Source organism: Callorhinus ursinus, unplaced genomic scaffold (assembly GCF_003265705.2).
Source record: "Callorhinus ursinus isolate GAN/ISIS: 27379988/994484 unplaced genomic scaffold, GSC_fseal_2.0 scaffold4, whole genome shotgun sequence".
Classification (NCBI taxonomy): Eukaryota; Metazoa; Chordata; class Mammalia; order Carnivora; family Otariidae; genus Callorhinus; species Callorhinus ursinus.
In genome coordinates, this window is record NW_027397066.1 from 158,994,975 (window position 1) to 159,012,052 (window position 17,078).

Sequence of the window (17,078 nt, forward strand, 5' to 3'; positions counted from 1 at the left end):
CCTCTTTCCCAGATGTAGACAGGGAAACAGAAGGCAGGGCCTGGCAGGAACTGCTTTATGCTTGTCCAACAGGATGTGTGGCACCAAACCCCACAGGCAGTGTCAGACCCCACCCCAGCCCTTAGGTAGGAGGGTTGGAGAGCTGGCCTATCAGGTGGCTTCCTTCCTCCAAAGTGAGAGGGTGGGGAGGTAAAGGGAGGGAACCTCTGCCAGATCTCGCCCTGAATTTGGAGAATGTGGGGCCAGATTCCAAGCAGTCTCCCTGGTGACTCTGGGGCAAGAATGCATCTGGAACAGGAAGCCCAGCCAGCAGGAATGCAGTGTCTCAGCACAAGGCTTTGTGTGGGCTCAAAAGAACCCACACCCCCACCAACACACACCCAAGCACACTCCCTTCCAGGCCACGTGCCTGTGCCTCCCCGCCATGCAGATATGCCTGAGCCCTCACGGTGATGGGGATCCCTCATGGGGGCCACACACTTCTCTCCTGTCTGCCTTCTGAAGCCCTGCCTGGAGCAGCTCTGTGACCACCCAGAGGGCTCTGTACCCCTGCATGACCACCTCCCACCCTGCCTCCTACCAGAGGAGAATCCATTCCCTTCGAGTGATTCGTGAAGGAATGGCAAGGGCGGCTCAGCCACCCCCTCGCTGCCCACCTGACAAGGTGAGCGGCTGCCCTGAGTTCCTGAGACACATGGTGGCTTAGCAGAGTCATCCCTCAGGCTGAGGCAGGGATGCCCAGCTGCCCCTCAATCTCCGTGGGGAAGTCCCAGCTTCAGGAAGCACATTTCCTGCAAGCTCAGCACTGAACTAGGCCCTGTGGGAGGAAGGGCAAAGCCAAGAGGCTGGGGGCAGCTCCTGCCAGAATAGAGAGGGCTGGGAGCCATGGTGACCTCCCTTGTGGCCAGGAAGGCAGCCTCTGGTGATGGAGGGGCAAAAGCCCCCCACCCCAAGCCAGAAATGCCAGATTCAGACTCCAGGTTCCACTCCCAGCCCCCTCCCCTTACCAGCTCGGAGTCCTTGGACAAGCTACTCATACTCCCTGTCCAGGGGTTCTTCATTTATAGAACAAGGAGGATAACAATACCTACCTCAGAAGTGTGAGAATTGAAGCACTTAATACATCTGTGTGTTAGAATTATCGAGCCGTGTAACTTTGGGAATGTCACCTTCCCATTTCTAACTGAAGGGGGCTATGTTAGATGCTCTCTCGGGGAACTTCCAACTTGAATCTGTCCTCATTTCTGAAGTTTTTCCCCCAGATGCAAAAAAAGTGAGGAGGGCACAGCACTGGACAAATTGCTGTCTTATAATTAGGTAGTTCCCCACCACCACCACCACTGCACTATGTCTGGGTCATGGGGGGGGGCGGTGCTCACAGCTGACTTGGGGTCGGGTTGAGGGCGGGGGTAGAAGATCAAAGACGGCCCCCAGCCTTCTCCTGTGACCAATGGGTTTGGCTAGTAACTCCACCTTCCCCAGTTTCCTCCCAAGCCGGGGCTGGCTGTGTAGCTGCAGAGTGCTCTGAAACCCTCTGGCCGCGGAAGGAGATCTGCCTGCCACAACTAAACAGGTGGATTTCAGCTTGTACCCATCCAGCCTTCAAAAAGCGTTCAGCAACTCTCTGGCATACCCGTTTCACAAGGGTCTCCACTCCACATCTGTTCTCCTCTACTCCTTAGAACACTGCTGGCCCATCAAGCTTTGTTACAGGTGAGGATCTGACCATGTTAATATGCCCACCCCCCTTTTCCAGCCCATCATTTCCCTGCTTAAAGTGTTCGAAATGTTCCCAGAGCCTCAAGGTGAAGTTCAAACCATTTCTTCCGGCATTCAAGGCTCCCATCTCCCTTTCCAGTCTTCTGTTGGTACCTCCTTCAGCCACTGCCCTAAACTGAGCATCCCGCCTGCACTCACCCCCATCTGTCGGCATTTGTCTGCTGCACCTGTCCAAGTCCTGCTCACCCTTACACACAGATGCCCTCTGCTCTGTACTCGGAGGGCATGCCTGTATGTCCCACATTAGCTCTTGGCACTCATTGCCATATACAATGACTTCATTCGTGCCAGCTCAGTTGCTGCCACTTGACCATTACCTTCAGGAAAGCATGAAAAAATGCTACATTCTCCCGTGTTCTCACTGTATTTACAGAGGGGTGAATGCCCCTTTTGCAGGCATTCTCCCCTGTTGTGGGCTACACCTGACAGTAGGTGGCGCCAAGGAGGCCATCCCATTGCCGACCAGGTGTTCGGGCCTGCAGTACTCCTGAGCCACCAAAAGCCTTGATCTTTTCTATGAAAATAAAGGCAGCCATCCAGGCAAAAGGTGAGACAATTATGTCAGGGTGTAAATTATATCAACAGGTGCCTGAGGAGCCAACATAGTCTCCACCAAGATTCCTTCCAAAAAGAACCAGATAGCACAGTCTCTGAAGTCCAGCTTTGATCTCTTCTGTGAAAATAAAGGGGAGACGGTGGCCCATTCTTCAGGCTAACTGGGGGACGGGGTGGGTCTGGAGCATCCAGCAGCACCCATGCACCTTTCTGAAATGTCCTCTGGGATTAGGACTGGGGGTGGTGGGTGAATCAAGCCCTAAATCTGGTAGGGGACCTGCCCCCTGCCTCAACTCCAACATACCTGAGGGCAGACACGCCTAGCACTGGTCACCCATCCTTTTTGGTTTTGTTTTTGGTTTTCAAATCAACTAGCAGTGAACCAGGAGGGTCTCCCAGGGAAGGGGCACACAGAAAACCCTGGCTTGGAGGTGAGGCCCTTGGTGGGTGGTGGTCTGTCAGGGTGGGGGGCTCCACTGGCACGTCCTTCCCAGGCAAGGCTAACCTGCAGCCTGTCCAAGGTTCTTTCTGGTGATTCTCTTTCTCAGATGGGTGCAGACAGCCTTGGCCAAGTGCAGGACGTACTCTAGATGTTGCCCCCTCTCCTGCCTACCGGCTCATCTGGGTAGGTCAGCTGGGCTGGCAGCAATCATCCCCAAGTAGAGCAAGGAGCAGAGTGCCAGCCCAGCCAGTGCCAGGGGAGCACAAGTCTGTCTCCCTGAGCTGGGCGGGCCTGGACAGAATGGACATCTGGGCCTGCTTCCTGTTTCTCTGCTGCCCACCCTCCAGCACCCCTCTGCCTCTCCCCGCTCCCAGGGAGAAACTCATGCTCTAAAGAGCCAGGGGTTATCCCAGTAAAACTGGCATCTTTATAAAAGGGTCCAGGAGGTGGGGCGCCTGGGTAGCTCCATTGGTTAAGTGCTTGCCTTCAGCTCAGGTCATGATCTCGGGGTCCTGGGACCGAGCCCCACATAGAGTACCCCATCAGGCTCCCTGCTCAGTGGGGAGCCTGCTTCTCTCTCTGCCTCTGACCCTCCCTGTGCTCATCCACGTCGGCGAGTGTTTGTGCTCTCTCTCTCTATCTCTCTCAAAATAAATAAATAAATCTATTTATTTGACAGAGAGAGAGAGAGAGAGAGACAACAAGAGCAGGAACACAGCAGGGGGAGTGGGAGAGGGAGAAGCAGGCTCCCCGCTGAGCAGGGAGCCCGATGCGGGACTCGATCCCAGGATCCCGGGATCATGACGTGAGCCGAAGGCAGACGCTTAACGACTGAGGCACACGGGTTCCCATAAATAAATAAAATCTTTAAAATAAATAAATAATAGGGTCCAGGAGGGGCGCCTGGCTGACTCAATTAGTGGAGCATGCAACTCTTAATCTTGGGGTTGTAAGTTCCAGCCCCACATCAGATGTAGAGACTACTTAAAAATAAATTTTTTTTTTAAAAAAGAGGGGAGGGTGTCCAGAAAGAGCACAACCTTCCACTAAAAGAAACAAGCCTCTTCAGTAGGGGTTTGTGGGAGGGGGGAAATAAAGGGGGAAAAAAAATGTCAATAAAGACTTTCTACGCAGTGGTAGAGAAAAGCTCATCCCCAGGGGCCGGGGCAGGGAAGGAGAGGAAAGATCTGCTTTGTTTTGTCCATGTATATACATTTATAGAGCTCATATGTTGAAAACTTTACAGAGTGAGTACCTTTAGCCTATGACCACCCCTCTCGTTCTACATATTTCTCTCTGTGTCCCAACCTCCTCAACCCCTGTTGCACAAAGATATCCAATGCGGTGCCCACGAGGACTTTGGTGCACGGCCTGTCCTGCAGGGGGAAGTGAGAGTATCTAGCACAGGCCTGGGATGGTGAGGCCGTCCTCATGCACAGCCCAGGACAGGTCCCAGGACCTGGCCGCGCCTAGCGCGGAGGAAGGGGCCCCACCACCCACCACCACCCACCACTACCCTTCCATGCCAACTTGCTGTTGGCATGGCCCTGGCACAGAGGTGTCCACAGAGTCAAGGGCGGGCTACGAGCACAGCCAGGTGCTCAGGCCTGGGAGCTGAGGGTGGGGGCTGCGGAGTAGCGCCGGCGGGCATGCTTCTCACAGTACAGCTCGTCCCCCACCCAGAAGTGCCCGCGCATCTTCAGGTTCAGGCCGCAGTCTGCGCAGGTGTAGCAGCCCGGGTGGCGGTAGCGCCCCTCCTGGATGCGTACAGCGTGGTTCCTGCAGGGGGCGATGGAGAGGGCAGAGCCGTTAGCCTGGGGGCTGGGTGGAGGCGGGCCGACAGGCAGGACCGCGGCCCGTCTCATTCCCAGGGAGCCTAGCTCCCAGCCCCGATTCAGGGAAGCTCCCCAAATTTCAGACCCTGACTCCCCGAGTCTTCCTTCAGGGCTTTCGCTTCAATAACCCCCCAACCCACACCCCCAGGACCTCTAATTTAAAAAAAATTTTTTTTTTTCTCCTTTACACGAAGGCAGTTAAACTCCATCCTGAATTTTCTGGGTTGTTAATAGAGCAGTGGTCCCAGGTACAAGGACGCACAGCATCGCATTCCCTGGGGACAAGTTGGAAAAATGGAAGCTCTGGGGTGTGGGCCAGCAATCCCTCTGATGAGTCCCGGGGAGCTCCGCAGCTGCTCTTTGAGAACCACCCCATGCACATCTGCCCAGCAGGCGCGGGTAGTACCCCATTCTGCAGGCGATACCAGACACCAGAGCCCGCAGAGGCTAAGGGATTTGCCTAAAGTGAGTCATCTGACCGTTAGCACTGCGCGCAAGACATTTAAGGCAGGGGGAGTGGGCTTTCAGCAATTTGCCGGAGAATAGGGCTGCATTATAATGCCACCCACGGAGAAAAATGAATCTACTTCTGGAAAATCCATCCCTTTCCAAAGGAGGTGGCAGGGGGAGCAACATTTTCCAGGAGAGGGCCCCTCATCTAGAGGCAGATCTCCAGAGGCTTTGAGATTACTGGAGAGAAATCAGACACAGTAGCGTTTCTTCCTCCGAGGAGGAGGGCGAAAGGAATCAGGAAGGAGGAGATGCAGCGGGAAGAAGCCAGCAGGGCACTGTGAGAAGCCTGAAAATAACGCACATCACCCCCTCCCACAGGTGCACCGTGGCAAGGCCTCCCTCCAGGGGCCCTAACTGGTTGCTCTCGGCAGAGCCCTCCTGAGGTCACCCCCCCACCCCCGGCCCTGGCCTCCCCCCAGTCGCCCTGTCGGGGGGGGGGGGGGGGGGGGGGGGGGGCGTGCCTGCCTCCCAGGCTGCCCACACTCACACAATGCTGGTGTTGCACCTCTCACACGTGTGGAGCTTGGGTGGGGTGGCCGGGGCCCCGGAGGTGGGCAGGGAGGACTGGGGGCTCAGCTGACTGGGCAGGAAGGCAGGCGTGCCACCTGGGAGGGGTGGGGGCAGACAGACACATTGGAGCGCGTGGCCCGGTGGCGGCAGCCGGGCAGGCCATGCTCACTCCTCCGGCACAGCTCTGAGGAGACTCCTGAAAGGCACACTTACACAGGACCTCTAAGGGGACACTGGGTGTGAGGCAGGTAGGTAACGGACGAAGGGAGTGATGGTGGCCGCTCCTTGGCCGAGGCCGTTAGCCCAGGCTATGGCAACCAAGGAGTGTCTGTGCTGTGTCTACATACCCCACCAAGCAGGCGTTTCCCCTCGTGATCCGGTCAAGATGATATTAATTAAAAGATGATAATCATAGATAATAGCAGCCCCACAATACCTTTACACAGTTTTCAAAGGGCTTTTATGGGCACTGTTGCATGTGAGCCTCGGAACGACACCGATGTTACTGGGCGGGTATGGTCCCTGTTGGCAGCCAAGGACTCCAAGACTCCAGCGGTGAAGTCACAGGCTATCTGCGCTCCCCCCACCCCACCGCCTCTCCCTGGGCCCTGTCCGGGGGGCCCACCAAGGCCTCGGGGTCAGGATTTGCTCCCTGCCCCCTGACCCCAGTGAACACCCAGGAGCTAATGTCAGAGTTGAAACCAGCCACCAGGTTGTACTGGTGAGGCTGTGGACCCAGTGCTCCCGCCTGTCCCATCGTCTGCCTCCCTGAGACCACTGCCAGGCCAGGCCTCCTCGTCCCTCCCCTGCACTAGGCAGTGCCCCCCAACACACACACACAGCACCACTGCACCCCGACCACCACCTCGGCAGCTGTTCAGGCCTGTCCGCCCTGATCAACAGTTCCTCAAGGGCCGACAGGTGCCCGACTGCCCTCAGCCCCCACACTCGGCACACCACTGGCCCATCAGACAAGCACAGGAAATGTCTGTCGAATGAACAACTGAATGGCTGGCGAGGGCCCGTATCTCTCTTCTTGCTCACTCCAGCATCGGCCTGGCACTATTTAACAGGCCCTCCTGGGTTAGGGCGCTCCTCTGCCTGGCACATGAGACCCCACAGCCAGGACTCAACCTCCAAGACCAGGCCCCGCTACTCTCTTGCTCCCACAACAAAGCCCCCCCCCCCCCCCCCCCCCTGCAGGCCACGGCGCTCCCTGCCACCATCCCCCCCCCCACCCCCCTCCCCAGTGCCCTGCCCTCTCTGAGGCTCAACTCCCTGCCGCCATCTTAAGGCCGTTTGTTAAAGTCTTGATCTTTCTTCAAGGGTCAAGTCAAATTCATCTTCCTCCATGAAGCCCTCCCTGGGAACCCAGCACCCACGGGCCCTACCCCCACCTTTATCATTCCCTTGACACTTTCCTGATCCCAGCCAGCACCTCTGGGTGCACCCCTGTAACTCCTACTAGATTGAAAGCTCCTTTAGTGCAGGGACTTCCCCTTGGTGCCTACTCCTGTGATGAGCACTTAAGAAATACCAGTTCAATATCACGTCCAGTCAGGGGTGTCCTGCCAGAACCTACTTCCTACACTCAAACCCCCCAGGGGCTCACCTCTCTCCTCAGCCTCCAGGGCTTCCTGCAAGAGCCGAAAGGAGCTGGACTGCCGGGGGGCGACCCGTGCCTCACGATTCTCCTGCAGCATCTTGTAGACTTCTGAGTCCTCTTCCAGAAGGCGGCTTCCCCCTTCTGAGTCCACACTGCGGGGACAGGAGGCAGCCAGGAGTGAGGGTCCCTTCCTGGGTATGAGGACCAGCACGGGCGCAGGGAAAGAGTGCCCTAGGGGAAAGGATTCTGGGGGGGGGCGGGATTCAGAGGAGAGCCAACTGGGCTTAAAGCAGCCGGGACCCTCCCCCACTCCCCGCTGCCCCCCTTCCTCCTCTCTGGAAAGCCTGTCTGTCTCCTACCCTCCCAGGCCTTCCAGGATTCCACCCCACCCTCCAGGGCCCACTGCTACCTGAGCCTGGGGCTGGAGGAACGCGGACCCGGGGAAGGCGGCAGCACCAGCACAGCCGAGTCCCCGGCGCGGGTGAGGCTGGCCTGCGGGACAGAGAGGCACCAGGGGAGGAGTCAGCGGCTCGAGCCTGTGGCCTGCACAGCCGTCTGGGCCGCCGAGCCAAGCCCGGCTGTTCCCCAGGCCCAACACCAGAGGGCTCCCAGCTCCCGCTGACCAGCAGGCCCTGGGCAGGGTGGAGGGGGCCACCACCCCAGCCCTGCCCGCAGGGTACCAGGGACTGCTCCTGCTCAGTCCCAGAAGGGGAGAGTGGCCAGCCCCCATTATGGAAGTGTTAATGGTTCTGCAAGGAGATTGGGCAAGGGGCAGAAGGGCAGAGAGGAAGTAAGCAGATCCTTTCGCAGTGAGGAGAAGGAAGCACAAGGGATGGAGTGAAGGGCCCAAGACCCCTCTCAGGCTCAGGGCTGGGGCTGTACGAGGGACCTCTCTCCTACACACACTTCCTCTCCTGAGAGGGCCCAGGTCTCCTGGCTGCCCTGGAGGTCTGGTTCTGCCCCAGGGAGGCTTGAGGGGGGCCAGGCCCATTTTGGACCCACGGCCCAGCAGCAGCGCCCCCTCTCCAGGCACGCACTGTCCATCTTGGGCTCCCTACACTTGCTGTCTATGTGGAAATCTCGACTTCAACCTCACTGTTGCTCCACCTTCTGGCCTGCACCTCTGCACCCACCCCTCCTACCCGGCCTCCTCTCCCTTGCCAGCCCCCACGGAAAGGATACCTCAGAGACAACCAGACAGGCCACAGTGCACCAGGCTGAGGGCACGGTTCCCCGGAAGGCCAAAGTCCCTCAATTTTAAGAGTCAAAGTCAGGGACGAAGTATGGGGTTAAATGATAAAACAGAAACTTGAGGGTTTTGAGAAGACAGCCCTCGACCCTCACTCTTCTTCCACCAGTCTACATCCCTCTTGCTCTTGGTGCCATGTGGTCCACTGTCAGACAGTAAGACACCTTCCTCAGGAAGGGCTGTCAGCACCAGGTACTCAAGAACCACGGCCCTCGCGCCGTCAGCGGCCGGGCTGTGCCCGGAACAGGGCAGTGACTAGCGGGGAGGGCGGCCCAAATCCACCCAGGCTCTCTTTGCAAGCCAAGTCCTCATGCCAGCCAGAGGGAGGGGTGCTGTCTTCACTTCACATCTGCTCACCGAGGCGTGCGCCTACCCAGAGGTGGCAGCTTCCAGTTTCCAGAAGGGCCCCATAAAGGCTGGTGGGGTCCTGTGCCTGCAGCTCAGGAGCCGGTAGCAAGGCCACGGCCACAGCAGACTGGGATGGGGGCACCTCATCTACAGCCACCTCTAACCCCCTTCCTCCTGCCAGACCACCGTGCCCTGGTGGAGAGGAGCCCAACTCCCTCCCTGGGAGCAGCTCTGCCTTTCTCCTCCCTCCCTCCCAGTCAGCTAGGGACACCTGCCCTCACAGAAGAAACCTTTCATCCCCAAGTCCAGAGAAGCAGCTCACCTGCCCACCAAGAGCTCATCTGTAGCCAACACCTCTCAAACTGTGTTCTGGTGAACACAGGGATGTTAATAAGTGTGTGGCAGGTGTGTGTGTTGGGGGGGGGGGATGCCAGGAGAAATTCTATAGTTAAATAAGTTTAGGAAATTAATAAAATTAAATATATTTCTCATGGGACTTCTTAGAACCTTTAAGGTGCTAAAAGTATACAGTGGCTCCCAAGAGGGAGGTGTGGGATCCAGTGATTCCCACACCATCTGACCACAGCCTCATTCATAGACCAGAATGCAAGTCTCACTGGGTTAGGAATTTCTGTTTATCCACCAATGCATCCCCAGAGACTAGAAGGGTGCCTGACACAAAGCAACTGCTCAGCAGAAGTTTGTTGAAGGAATAACCACGGTCCTCAGGCCAAAGAAGGGAACTCGGAGCATGGGGACTGACTGGGAGGTCCAGAGAGAGAAAGAGGGGCTTATCCAAGGTTAGATGGTAGAGGTGGGACTACCCCAAGTCTCCCTGCCACCCAGCCCAGGGCTCCTGTTTACACTACATGGGGGGTCCTCAGATCTTTGCATCATGTCCCCAAGGGCTCCTTAAAACACAGATTGGTGCCCTTGCTCCACACCCTCACCCCTGCCTCTGATTCAGTAAGTCCAGGCTGGGACCTGAGAATGAGCATTTCTAACAGGTTCCGAGGTGTTGCTGCTGGCTTGGGAGCCACTCCCTGTACCACCAGCATCTCCCCTTTGCCCAAGTTTGGGAACCACAAGGAAGAAGGCCAAGACGGATGGACCCTCTCCAGCCATGCCCTGGGCCAAGCGCACTCCCAGCTGGTCTCAGCCCAAAGATCTCCCAGAGAAGCCCCTCCCCACCCCCACCCAGGCCCAAACATGCCAGGTCTTGCCTGTACACTGCTTTCCCATCTCCCTGGCTTATCAATCTCTAATCTAAACCCTACCCGGTCCTACCTTGGACGTCCAGCAAAATTCCTGACAAAGCCTTCTCAGGCCACCCAGCCCACACTCATCTTTCCCCTCCCAGAATGCCTCCTGCTTTCATAATTAAGACCACACTGTTTAGCTCTTAATTGTTCCCAAACTGCTTGTCTTATCTCCCCAACGACACTTTAAATTCTTTAAAGACGGGGGTCTTATCGAATGCATCTCTTCGCCTACATTGCCCGGCAGGCCACTGAGTGGGCCCACAAGGAGTCACTGGTGAACCCCTACCGTGCAGCCCCCACAGGAGCCCTCTCCTTCTTTCCCCAGAGCCCCCAGTTTCTAATGCCCTCCCCCAGCCATCTCTAAAGGCTCCGCTTTCTGGAATGCAAAATCAACCGGAGGTAGGAGTCCAGCAGCTGGGCCTCATCCCCTTCACCCCAAAGGCTGGACATGCCCCCCCAACTCTGCTCCCAGCAGCTGTGGCCCAGGACTGTTGGCGGCCTTACTCCCTCACTTCCTCACTCCTGCCCTTAGAGAGGAGAAATACCACCAAGGGGGGGGGCGCTGTCACTAATTCACCGGGGGGACGGGGGGGGGGGGGGGGGCGCGGGGGGCGCAGCGGTGTGGAAGGTTGTCCAGGGTGGAAGGGCAGGGAGGAGGGCAGACAGAAAGTAAGCCAAGTGCAACTTGCGGCAGAACCACAGTCCCACTGGTGGTTCTCTGGGCTGAGTCAGAGGAGGAGGAAGGAGGATGGGGTGATGGGAGTTGGGGGCGGGCACGGGGCTTGGAATGGGGAGGAATGTGTTCAGGAGATGCAGCCAGAACCAAAGGGAACCATCCCAACAACAGCAGCAAAACTATTTCAGCCCTGGCCCAAGAGAAACACTCAGGAAGGGAGGACGCTAGCAGGAGGGGGGAGGCAGCAAGTGGGAGGACAGGGGGTAGAAGGCCACCTGGGACTGGCCAGGCAGGCTTGGGGCACATAAGCATGGCCCACCAGCAGACACAGTGGCCTCCGGGCTCAGGAGAGGGGTATGCTTGTTGCTGGAGATGGAGGTGCTGGCTGCCCCAGGGGGACCCGCCCTCTGCAGCCCCACGGGGGCCACTGGCACCCTGGCCGGATGGGAGGCTCTCTCCTCCTCCCAGTCATCTCACCTGGTGGCTTCCGGGGCGGCCCCCGTAGGAGAAGCGGTCAGCAGCAGTGGGTCCCGGGGAGTGTGCCAGGCTCTGGAAACTGAAATGCGGGAAATGGACGGTGTGTGGGACGCCTGGCACACAGGGACACAGCCTGTCTCAGGGACACAGAGGGTGCCCTCAGGCTCCCCTAAACCCAGCTACTGAGACTGAGAGGCCTGTTCTGGACCCCGTGGCCATCCCCCTGCACTCACCTGCGGCTGACCACGGCCTCTCCAGGGAGGGCACGCGGGCTGCTGGGGGGCAGGGTAGAGAAGGGGCTGCCCAGCTGGGGGCTGGAGGACGCGGGGCTGGAGCAGGAAGACCGCAGGGAGGACTGGCTGTCTGCATGCGTCCTCACGGAGCCCTGCGGAGAGAAGGGCCGGGAAGGGAGCACCCATCCCCATTGCCTACCGGCCCTGCCCCTCAGGGCTCCCCTCACTTCAGGGTGCTGGAGTTCCCAGCAGGAGGCACCATCCTACCTGGAAGCGAGTCACCAGCACTTCCACAGAGCTTTCCCCATTGGTCTGCCTGGGGGAAGCAGCCTGGGACCTGAGGAGAGGCCAGAGGGAGGCAGGTCACAGGAGTCCCGGAACCCTGCTCACCTGACAGGGGCTGCAGATTTCAGCTGTTCCCACAACAGATTCTCAAGACTCGTAAAATGTTCAAGAAATGTGGACACCAGGTTGTCAACTTTCAACTTTGCCAAGTTCAAAACAAACAACTATTTTTAATAACCACCATCATTTCTCAAAGGAATGGACAGTTTAGCATCAATATGAAGAATGGACATAATTGCATAAATTCAATTTTATTAAAAACTCACAGTATCCTCTTTCTTTTTTTTTTTTTTTAAGATTTTTCATTTATTTACTTGAGAGAGAGCACGAAAGGGCACCTGCTAGGGGGTAGGGCAGTGGGAAAGGGAAAAGCAGACTCCTTGATCAGTATGGAGCCCGGACATGGGGCTCGATCCCAGGACCCTGAGATCATGACCTAAGCCAAAGTCAGACACTTAACCAACTGAGCCACCCAGGCGCCCCTCTTTTTTTTTTAAGTAATCTCTATGCTCAACATGGGGCTCAAACTCAAGACCCAGAGATGAAGTCTTATATGCTCCACCAACTGAGACAGCCAGGCACCCCTCTTTTTATTTCTTTTTCTTTTTTCTCTTTTCTTCTTTTTTTGGGCATTTCATCTAGACTTTGTCATTGGTAAGCATCAGTTTATAGATTGATTCTGGGGGAGATTGCTGATTTCATATAAATAATCCTTTATCTTTCACACACGGAGAAAGTGAAGCCCAGAGAGAGAAAAGGAGTTTCCTAAAGCCCAACAGTGGCCAGCCCGCTGCGCACCCTCCTCTGCCCAGCCAGAGGCTGTCCCCCACCAGCTTTGCTGCTAATGGCTGGAATATCTCTGAGAGGGTCATTCCCCGTCCCTTCTGAAGGCTTCTCCTCCATAAAACAAAGGGTGGAGCCTGTCTCCCCCCCCCCCCCCCCCCCCCCGCCATCCTGCAGGACCTAGAGAGTCAAGGCAACAAGTGGGCCCAGCTCCCCACCAGTCACCAAGGTAGCCAGCAAAAGAGGTGCCCCCCACCTTAGCTCCCCGGAGACCCCCCCCAAGACCCTTCCCGCTGGAATCTTGAACAGGAGGCCATTGGAGGGCTGGGACTAACTGAGGGTGAAGAAAGAGCCTGCCATGTCCCAACCCCACTACACCATTCTTGGATCTCTGGCCACTTCTAGAGAGGTCAACAAGAACTGCAGTCACCGCACACCACACCAGCCTCAGCCTCCCCAAGGAGGGGTGTGGGGCCAGAGTGAAGGGAGCTTGCGCTTTGGCTCCAGTCCAGAGCACTGCTTCCTGCCAGTTTCTGGTTGCTCCTGTAGAGGAGACTGGGAGGGTTTAGGAGCAGCCCAGACAAAAAGAAGAGGCAGTGAGTCTTGACCTGCCCAACATGGAGCTGGAAACCTGGAGGGACTTGGTCAGGCCCACTCCCTGATGGCACTGGGTCCCTCTAAGAGGAGCCTACAGGAAGTGATGGCGTGAGCAGCTCCCTGCCCCTCCGCCACCCCACTCTGCAGTCCCTCTTAGATTTTGGTTCCCTTCCCAGATGCCTTGAGGTACTCTCCACCCTCCTCCTCTGGGTCCCACTCCTGCAAACACTCACGAGCCTGAGTGGCATGAGGGAGTCACTAAAGGGGCCAAGGCCACGCGAGCATCATGGGAGCCAGCTTCTATGGCACTGTGGGATGGTGGGGGTGAAGAGAGGGCATGGAGCCAGGGTCCAGAGAGAGCCCAGTGATGGGAGGGGATGGCAGAGAGGCAGGACATACCTGACTCAGGTTCAAGGCCCGCCCAGAGGGTTCTCCTGGCTGGGGGATCTCCCAGCATTCCTGCCCTGTGACTCACTTTGATGCCCCACCCCAGGAAGCCACCTGTTCCCACCCCCACCCCCAACCCAGGCCTCCTGGCTGAAAACCCAAGCCTGGGAATCTGCCATCACCTGCACAGCCCCGAGAGGCAATGTGTGTGTATGTGGTGGTGGTGGGGGGGGGGGGAGGGACAGAGGCGTTCTATGGGGAGTGAGCCCCTAAACTCCTCAAACCACCCCCCCAGGATCTGAACAAGGGCCATCCCCTCTTGGAGGCAGGGGCCCAGGAGACCCAGCCTAAGGCACACCTTTCCCCTCTTCAACCCACTTCATGCCCACACCCTGTACCCTGCACACTTGGGAACCAGTCAAACCCGGGCATCCAGGTGGTTGATGCCAGCCTGCCCTGCCCATGGCTGCATGCCCGGCCAGGCACAGGGACACCCCTCAGCCCACCCTGCTACAGCTCCAGAGCCTGGACCTTCTCAAACATGAGCCAAAAGGGCCCAGGAAGGCCAGGTTGGGGCTGAGGTCAGCCACCCTGTAGCAGGCTGGCAGAGGGGAGAAGAATGCTGGCAGGCCCAGCAGAGGCGGGGGGCCTACCGGTCTAGCTGCAGCCTCAGGGGTGAGGGGCTATGGCGGATCTTGCTCTGGGCCTCAGCATGAAGCATGCCCTCAGCACTCTCCCCGTTGATGGCCAGGATAATGTCGCCAGGCCGGAGGTCAGCAGCCTCAGCCTTGCCCCCCTCAGTTACCTGCAGGGGATGAGGAACAAGTGGTCTGAGATACGCCTGCTCAGACAGCGATGACATTCCTATAGGGATGGAGGATAGGGGTTTCTCTCTGTCCTGCCCAAGAAACACAGCAGCGGGTTTGAACCAGGCTGGCCCGTGTCCCCCTTTGTCTCCCTGCCCAGCAGTGTCTGCCCAGCTCATCGGCTAATCCCCTCCCAAAGCTGGAGCGGAACCACCCCCCTCACCCCAGCACGGGAACCCTCGCAGAGCCTCCCGAAGAAATGGCAGGATTTCAGGGGCTGTGCTTGGAAATACTCCTGGATCGGGAGCCCTGCCCTTGCAAAGCACACAATACAGGTAGCTGCCGCGTGAATGCTCCCTGGCCTGGGCCTGGGTCAAGAGGACACTACCAAGGACTTGGGGCTCCTGTTCTAGTAACCTCCCCAAGTGGCTGCCAGCAGGTATAGGGTTGGTGACCAAGGAGAAAAGAGCAGGCCCTGTGCTTGGCCTAGTTCCCTTTCACTCCCTAGAAGTCTGTTCCCGAAGTGGTCCCCACAACCCCATGGCATGGGGCCCTTGTCCTCCCCAGGCTAACTAACACTCCCAGAAGCAGGCCTTCTGACTCCAGAATAAAAAAAGAAAGGTGCCTATGGAGACCAAGTAGACAGGGCAGACCCTAACTCTGGGGGTACCTCCTTAGCTCCTGGAACTAGCCCTTACCTTGGTCACCATGATGGGTGTGTGGAAATCCCTGCCCCCAGTGATCCGGAAGCCCCAGGGCCCGGGCCCCACCACATCCACCGTCAGTGCCATATCTGAGGAAGAAGGGACGGAGACCCTGTAAGGTGGTAGAAGAAGCAAAAGAGAGAGGATGACAGGTCCAGAGAGCAGCCAGTTAGTGGCTGGGGGGGGGGGGGGGGGGGGGGGGGAGGGGGTGGTCCCCTTTTCCCCCCCCCCCCCCCCGGGGCAAGGCTAAGTCCCATCAGTGCTTGCTTCCTGTCCCCAAAACTGACTGCACAAGGTACTTCCTCCCCACTCTGGGCGAGGGCAATACTCTGGTAATAGAAGTGACAGCAAACAAGGGGGTGATGCCACCACAGACTGTTCAAGTTGTTGGCTGGGTGGGGACTGGCCCAGGGTCTTCAGAGGGGCCTCCGGGCTGCCTGCCTGTCCCCTGGCAATGCAGTCCAGGTAGGCAAGACTAGGCTTCCCACCTCCCCCAGGGGCCTGCTGCCCTCTGAACAGCCCCAGCCAGAAGGACGGGCTCATCTGCCAAGCTGGGCACACCCACCCCCTGGCAATGGCTAGCAGGGCGAGCTGACTGATGCTGCCTGCTAGCTGGGGCCACAGGCCTCCCATCCACTGCCCCCTCCGCTGGGCAAGGGAGTGTCCTTGCAGACCCAGCCCTGGTAGGATTTCCTGAGCCTCTAGTTATGGAGTCAGGAGCCAACCCAGGCAGGAAGCTGTAATGCCAGCCCTGGGCCACCACCCTGCCCAGCACCCACCCCGGAGGCTGCCCCTGGGGAGGCCCAGAGACTGCAAGTGCTGTGGGAATCTATCAAGGACACTAGGGCCACTTCCCGTGTTTAAGAGCCTGGGGAGAGGGCGCCCAAGCAAGAAGAGCTGTCTGCCCTCTCCCTGGTCCTTGGCTTCGCCTTTTGCCCAGGCCTCGCTCCTGTCCCTGCCCAGGTCGCCCAGGTCCCCAGGCCGGCGCTGGCGGTTCACAGAGACTTTGGATTCTCAGACCTTTGAGCCGGCCGGTGGACTCCGCGCCCCGGGCCGCGGGGAGGTGCCCAGCCTGTCGGCCCGCCCGACTCTCCCAGTTCTGGCTTCTTCTACGCTCCGAGGCCAAAGTACCCGCGGGCCGGGTGCTGGAGGAGGAGAGCCCGGGATCAGGAAAGCCCAGCACGCGGGGGACACCGGCCTCCAGGCGAGGCTGCAGGGACTGGGGCCGTGGGCGGAGGAAAGAGCCGGGGTGCCGAGAGCAGCGCAGAAGGGGCGCGGGCGCGCAGAGCTGCGAGGTCCCCGGAGCCGGGAAGGTCGCCGGCCGTGCGGACGGTGCGCAGGTGGGCGCGCTCACCTGGCTCCCGCTCACCTGGCTCCCGCTAACCCGTCGGGCTGGGCGGCCAGGCCCGGGAGGGAAGGGAAGGGAAGGAGGGAGGGTGAGGAGACACCGCCGCTGCCGCCGCCGCCGCCGCCGCCGCCGCCGCCGCCGCTGCCGCCGTCTGCCCGACTCTGGGGAGAGCCCGCCCGGGGCTCCAGGACCTGCCTCCGCCCATGTGATCCCGGGGCCGCCCCTGCCACCGCCCCTGGCCCGGGAGGCCGCCTCCTCCGCGCAGCCCAGCCCCGGCGCGGCCACCTGGCCCGCGCCCTGCTGGGGTGCGCGGGGGTTTCTTTCCCTAGAGCCCCCTAGAGGCTGCGGTCGTCCTCCCCGAGGTGCCCTTCTCCTGACTGCTCCGGGAGGCCCGGGGAGGCTTTCCGGTGACGGGTCGCGAGACCCACTGCGCGGACAGCAGAGGCTGTCGCCCCCTGAAGCTCTCCCAGGCCGGCGGCGCCCACCCGCCTTCACAGGGGCCCTCGAGCCACCCCTCCCCTCCCCCCCCCCGCCACAGACACACCCCAGGCCCGGGCGGGGGAGGGCCTGCTGGGCCTGTCTGCGGTCCGCCTGCCTCCTCCGCCCACTCCCGGCTCCGACTC

At 59.0% G+C, this 17,078-nt stretch overlaps 1 protein-coding gene across 8 annotated transcripts; it reads right to left on the reverse strand.

The window, feature by feature from the left end:
• Positions 1-3,967: 3,967 nt before the first annotated feature.
• On the reverse strand, positions 3,968-16,745 carry PDLIM2 (PDZ and LIM domain 2). Of its 8 annotated transcripts, none has more exons than XM_025873844.2 (11): positions 16,477-16,743; positions 16,128-16,252; positions 15,102-15,219; positions 14,251-14,402; positions 11,753-11,822; positions 11,486-11,637; positions 11,253-11,331; positions 7,650-7,732; positions 7,247-7,392; positions 5,612-5,729; positions 3,968-4,555 (listed from the first exon to the last, which is right to left on the reverse strand). In XM_025873844.2, the coding sequence occupies exons 3-11, from the start codon at positions 15,192-15,194 to the stop codon at positions 4,378-4,380; spliced, it is 1,071 nt and encodes a 356-aa protein (XP_025729629.1). In that variant the 5' UTR covers positions 15,195-15,219; positions 16,128-16,252; positions 16,477-16,743; the 3' UTR covers positions 3,968-4,377. The 8 variants fall into 8 exon arrangements, with proteins under 8 accessions (XP_025729629.1, XP_025729630.1, XP_025729633.1 ...); XM_025873845.2 differs by having other exon boundaries at positions 16,462-16,743; XM_025873848.2 differs by having other exon boundaries at positions 15,102-15,196; positions 16,477-16,741.
• Between the last annotated feature and the right edge of the window lie 333 nt (positions 16,746-17,078).